The sequence below is a fragment of the Cyclopterus lumpus genome, chromosome 17 (genome assembly GCF_009769545.1).
Source record: "Cyclopterus lumpus isolate fCycLum1 chromosome 17, fCycLum1.pri, whole genome shotgun sequence".
Lineage (NCBI taxonomy): Eukaryota > Metazoa > Chordata > Actinopteri > Perciformes > Cyclopteridae > Cyclopterus > Cyclopterus lumpus.
The window spans coordinates 22,991,711-22,998,243 of record NC_046982.1 but is presented as its reverse complement, the minus strand read 5'-3'; the positions used below and the strand labels follow the sequence as shown (position 1 = coordinate 22,998,243).

The 6,533-nt window shown below is 49.2% G+C and overlaps 1 protein-coding gene across 1 annotated transcript in view; it reads right to left on the bottom strand.

The window, feature by feature from the left end:
* LOC117747056 (cytochrome P450 7B1) overlaps window positions 1-5,477 on the bottom strand; it is a 19,309-nt gene extending 13,832 nt beyond the window's left edge. Inside the window, exons 1-5 of the mRNA XM_034556451.1 lie at window positions 5,379-5,477; window positions 2,498-2,634; window positions 1,781-2,395; window positions 197-403; window positions 4-107 (exon numbers count right to left, since the gene is read on the bottom strand). Coding sequence (XP_034412342.1) covers window positions 4-107; window positions 197-403; window positions 1,781-2,395; window positions 2,498-2,634; window positions 5,379-5,449 — 1,134 coding nt within the window. The 5' untranslated portion in view covers window positions 5,450-5,477. The remainder of the gene's footprint in view (window positions 1-3; window positions 108-196; window positions 404-1,780; window positions 2,396-2,497; window positions 2,635-5,378) is intronic.
* Window positions 5,478-6,533: the final 1,056 nt, after the last annotated feature.

Genomic DNA, 6,533 nt, shown 5'->3' with positions numbered 1-6,533 from the left:
GACGGCCACCGAGCGCTCGCCGTCCAGCCGCAGACCGAAGTCCTCCTGAGCGACGCGGATGTTTATGGAGGCCGAGGACAGGCGGAGGCTCTCGTTGATGGCGCTCTCTGTGGACGGAGGTCAGGTATTCGTCTCATTCCTCTGAACACACCTAACCGCATCAGAACTGAGTTTACGTTTGAGGGAGCGGACAAACCCAGATACACGAGCTGCTCCAGCTGGTCTCGATCGAGCCTCACGTCCCGGTCCCTGCTGAACTGGACTCGGCTCAGTCTCAGGACGAACTGGAGCTCCTGGCGGACCACCTGCAGATCCTCAGGGTGACTCAACAGGTAGTACAGGGCCCAGAAGGTGGCGGGGACGGTGTTCCCCACGGACGCCCACAGGATGGTCAGGTGATGAGCTGAGAGAGACAGAGATATTATAAAACATGCTCACTAATATTCTGAAAATATGTGAATGTAAACATCTTATTGTTTGAATATTGTGAATTATTGAGAGTATTGAGACTAACATGTGATACGTTTCATTCTTGGAGTTAATGAAGTCTAACAATTAAATTAAATATATTATATTTATATTAATCATTAGTGTTAATAAAGTGTAACAATTAAATAAATATATTGTATTCATGTGAAAACATCTGGATTTATTCTAGTTTATCACTGACACTACATTTTACTAGATTACACCTGAACGCATCATGAGAACGTTATCATGTACCTTCAGCCAGTACTCGTGTTCACTGAGCAGAGCCTGAACGCATCATGAGAACATTATCATTTACCTTCAGCCAGTACTCATGTTCACTGAGCAGAGCCTGAACGCATCATGAGAACGTTATCGTTTACCTTCAGCCAGTACTCATGTTCACTGAGCGGAGCCTGAACGCATCATGAGAACGTTATCATTTACCTTCAGCCAGTACTCATGTTCACTGAGCAGAGCCTGAACGCATCATGAGAACGTTATCGTTTACCTTCAGCCAGTACTCATGTTCACTGAGCGGAGCCTGAACGCATCATGAGAACGTTATCATGTACCTTCAGCCAGTACTCGTGTTCACTGAGCAGAGCCTGAACGCATCATGAGAACGTTATCGTTTACTTTCAGCCAGTACTCATGTTCACTGAGCGGAGCCTGAACGCATCATGAGAACGTTATCATTTACCTTCAGCCAGTACTCGTGTTCACTGAGCAGAGCCTGAACGCATCATGAGAACGTTATCATTTACCTTCAGCCAGTACTCATGTTCACTGAGCGGAGCCTGAACGCATCATGAGAACGTTATCATTTACCTTCAGCCAGTACTCATGTTCACTGAGCGGAGCCTGAACGCATCATTAGAACGTTATCATTTACCTTCAGCCAGTACTCATGTTCACTGAGCAGAGCCTGAACGCATCATGAGAACGTTATCATTTACCTTCAGCCAGTACTCATGTTCACTGAGCAGAGCCTGAACGCATCATGAGAACGTTATCATTTACCTTCAGCCAGTACTCATGTTCACTGAGCGGAGCCTGAACGCATCATGAGAACGTTATCATTTACCTTCAGCCAGTACTCATGTTCACTGAGCAGAGCCTGAACGCATCATAATGTAATTGAAGTTCTCTGTTGGTGGTGCTGCTAATGTTACTAGCTAACGTTACTAGCTCTCCTCCTGCTGGTTTAAACACGAACACTTCCTGACCACACCCACTTAGCAGACAGGAAGTGCGTACCGATACTTCGGTTGAGCCATCAGAACATGTTGACGGTTGGAAAACCATCTACCTGCTTTGTCGACGTCCTTCAGAGCCTCGTACTGGTCGAGCAGCTCCGATCGCGTCCTGATGAACAGCGAGGTGTCGGACCAGGACGACAACTTGTGCGGCAGGAAATAGTCGATCAGCTTGTCTCGGACGGCCTTGGTCCGCCCCAGCAGCCAGATGGGGATCTGAGCGATGAGCAGAGGAAACATGGTGTCGAACTGGACAAAGTCCCCCCTCAGCCGGGCCATGTCGGCGTGGCGGCTGTCGGACGCCGGCCTGCCGAACATGGTGAGGAAGGTGGCCTCGAACATGATGGCGTTACAGAACTCGTACATGCTGACGCTCCTCCAGCCGCCACCCTCTTCCTCCGGCCGCTCGCCCAGGTGGTCCTGACGGAACACCAGCATGAGGTTACCCATCATGCTCTCTGTCAGGGCCGAGAGGCCGTCTCCCTGGAGGAGCTTGTAGCAGCGGTGGATCTGCTCGTGCATGCCGGGGAACTTCCCCCCGAGGACGGGCGGGTAGCCGAAGGTATCGGGCGCCACCTTGTCGGAGAACTCGTGGAAGTCCAGCTGTCGGCCGTGTCTGGTGATGCTGGGATACAGCAGAGGGTCCATGATGAAGGTCATGTATTTACCTGCAGATGGAGGACAGAACCACCACACCCATTAAAAGACCACCAGCATCAATACCAGTCACTAGCATGAAGGATTCATGAGCCCGGGTGTTAAACACCAACCTGCGATCTGAACTGTGAAAACGTCCCCAAACTTCTTCTTGTGTTCTTCTAGGAACTTGTGGGCGTCTCGTCCGAACTCCAGAGCTTTCCCCACGAACGGAATCCAGCCTTTGATGAGCGGAGGTTCCCCATCTCGTCTGACACAAGAGACGTCATTCCACACGGCGCTCATGAAGTACAGTGAGCTGCATTCAACCTCACAACAATCAAGAAGGAACCATTTCTTCAAGAAAGCCGTTAAGAGCTACTTTCTTTATTCAAGGTGTAGTCAGGAAAGATGTGTTTTTAGTTTGCAGTGGAAGATGTAGAGACTTTCTGATGCCACGAGGAGCGAGGAGCTCGTTCCTCCATCGAGGAGCTTGTTCCTCCACCGAGGAGCGAGGAGCTGGTTCCTCCACCGAGGAGCGAGGAGCTGGTTCCTCCACCGAGGAGCGAGGAGCTGGTTCCTCCACCGAGGAGAGAGGAGCTGGTTCCTCCACCGAGGAGAGAGGAGCTCGTTCCTCCACCGAGGAGCTCGTTCCTCCATCGAGGAGCGAGGCGCTCGTTCCTCCACCGAGGAGCGAGGAGTTCGTTCCTCCATCGAGGAGCGAGGCGCTCGTTCCTCCACCGAGGAGCGAGGAGTTCGTTCCTCCATCGAGGAGAGAGGAGCTGGTTCCTCCACCGAGGAGAGAGGAGCTGGTTCCTCCACCGAGGAGAGAGGAGCTCGTTCCTCCACCGAGGAGCTCGTTCCTCCATCGAGGAGCGAGACGCTCGTTCCTCCACCGAGGAGCGAGGAGTTCGTTCCTCCATCGAGGAGCGAGGAGCTCGTTCCTCCATCGAGGAGAGAGGAGCTGGTTCCTCCACCGAGGAGAGAGGAGCTCGTTCCTCCACCGAGGAGAGAGGAGCTGGTTCGATGGAGGAGCGAGGAGCTCGTTCCTCCACCGAGGAGAGAGGAGCGAGGAGCTGGTTCCTCCATCGAGGAGCGAGGAGCTCGTTCCTCCACTGAGGAGCGAGGAGCTGGTTCCTCCATCGAGGAGAGAGGAGCTCGTTCCTCCACCGAGGAGCGAGGAGCTGGTTCCTCCACCGAGGAGCTGGTTCCTCCACCGAGGAGCGAGGAGCTCGTTCCTCCATCGAGGAGCGAGGAGCGAGGAGCTGGTTCCTCCACCGAGGAGCGAGGAGCTGGTTCCTCCACCGAGGAGAGAGGAGCTGGTTCCTCCACCGAGGAGCTGTATTAGGTCTACTGTACTGTCTACTGTCTCTTCCTATCTGAACTGTTACTTCACTCAAGTGACTGAAAGCAAAAGGAAACTAGGGACTAGGGACCAGGGACTAGGGACCAGGGACCAGGGACTAGGGACCAGGGACCAGGGACTAGGGACCAGGGACTAGGGAACAGGGACCAGGGACCAGGGACCAGGGACTAGGGACCAGGGACTAGGGACCAGGGACTAGGGACCAGGGACTAGGGAACAGGGACCAGGGACTAGGGAACAGGGACCAGGGACTAGGGACCAGGGACTAGGGACCAGGGACCAGGGACCAGGGACTAGGGACCAGGGACTAGGGAACAGGGACCAGGCAAAGAGACCTTTGTCCTTCTGGGCAACAACAGGAGACTCTTGTTAAACTTCAACTTCACTGATTAGAGGGCAGCTGTGGTCCTGAGACCAGTACTTTATACTGGTGGCCATTCCACACAGCTATAGGGAGAGACAGTACAGTACACAGTACACAGTACACAGTACACAGTACAGTACAGTACAAAGTACACAGCACAGTACACAGTACACAGCACAGTACACAGTACACAGCACAGTACAGTACACAGTACACAGCACACAGTACAGTACAGTACACAGTACACAGTACACAGCACAGTACACAGTACACAGTACACAGTACACAGCACACAGTACACAGTACACAGCACAGTACACAGTACACAGTACAGTACAGTACACAGCACAGTACAGTACAGTACACAGTACAGTACAAAGTACACAGCACAGTACACAGTACACAGCACAGTACACAGTACACAGTACACAGTACACAGCACAGTACACAGTACACAGTACAGTACAGTACACAGCACAGTACAGTACACAGTACAGTACAAAGTACACAGCACAGTACACAGTACACAGTACACAGTACACAGCACAGTACACAGTACACAGTACACAGTACACAGTACAGTACAGTACACAGTACACAGTACACAGCACAGTACACAGTACACAGTACACAGTACACAGTACACAGCACAGTACACAGTACACAGTACAGTACAGTACACAGTACACAGTACACAGTACACAGCACAGTACACAGTACACAGTACACAGTACACAGTACACAGCACAGTACACAGTACACAGTACACAGTACAGTACAGTACACAGTACACAGTACACAGTACAGTACAGTACACAGTACACAGTACACAGCACAGTACACAGTACACAGTACACAGTACACAGCACAGTACACAGTACACAGTACACAGTACAGTACACAGTACACAGTACACAGTACACAGTACACAGCCCAGTAGACCCAATACAGCAGATACAATAGAACTTATTTAAAGGAGGTACTCACAGGTAGAGATACTGGTTTCATATAGTTCAGGTAGTACATGTAAGAAGTATACAGTAGTACATGTACAGGGAGGTGTAGCATGAAGTAGTACATGAAGTATACAGTAGTACATGTACATGGAGGTGTGGCATGAAGTAGTACATGAAGTATAAAGTAGTACATGTACATGGAGGCCATGCAGTATAAAGTAGTACAAAGAGTATAAAGTAGTACATGTACATGCAGTCCTTCCAGTATAAAGTAGTACATGAAGTATAAAGCAGTACATGAAGTATAAAGTACTACGTAACAGAAGTACCTCTTCCTGGAGCGCAGGCGCAGTAGCAGCAGCAGCAGCAGGCCGAGCAGCAGCAGCAGCAGCACCGACATGTTGACTCTTCTGTCCGGGGACGCGCTCACTGCAACACTCCTTCAAAATATGCACGCGCACACGCACCACATCCGGTCACTGCCTTCAGAATAAGATCCCTCTAGTTTGATGAGAATAACAAGTATTTTATGTCCGGATTATTGTAGCTTTCACTAACAGAAACGAGCCACTGGATTACACGTATTAATAAATATTAATAATATTCTATATTTAATATTATTGGTCATTTGCTTATGTATAATAACGTGTCCCTTGTTTGCACCGTAACCTAATAAAGGATTATCTTCTCTTATCTTCTATGTTGAAACAGTTTTGGGATTTAATACACGTTACTAAATGACAGGTGTATATTGCATATTATGGAATCAGACGGACATCTGACTCCAGTGTGTCCGCGTCGTCTCAGGCTGACCCACACGGTTGTACCGTCCTGATATTTAGGAGCTTTTATTGTGAAGGCCGAGCATCTTAATTTCCGGTCTGGCTGCAGACTCGTGAGATCAATACATAAATGAGGCTTGTCGATTTGATTATAGACGTGACGTCATTTGAGGCTTTTAATGATCTTGATATTTTATTTACAATAGTGATTTTCACAAATAATAAAAACATGTAAATAATGAAAATAAACTCCAGACAAACAGAACTATGAATAATAAAGTTTCATCATACTAAATGTAAATGTATTGGTTATGTTCTCTATACATATGTAATGTCCTGCAGAAGGTTCTCGGTGGCTCCGCCCACTGCTGGAGGACCGGAAGTCATGTGATCCGTTCAGTTGGAGACACGCTGCTGATTTAAATAATGAACAGCTGTGGACGTTTACTAGAAACAGACAGACAGACAGGTAGGTAGAGAGACAGACAGGTAGACAGACAGATAGGTAGAGAGACAGACAGATAGGTAGACAGACAGATAGGTAGAGAGAGAGACAGACAGATAGGTAGACAGACAGATAGACAGACAGACAGATAGGTAGAGAGAGAGACAGACAGATAGGTAGACAGACAGATAGGTAGAGAGAGAGACAGACAGATAGGTAGACAGACAGATAGACAGACAGATAGGTAGAGAGAGAGA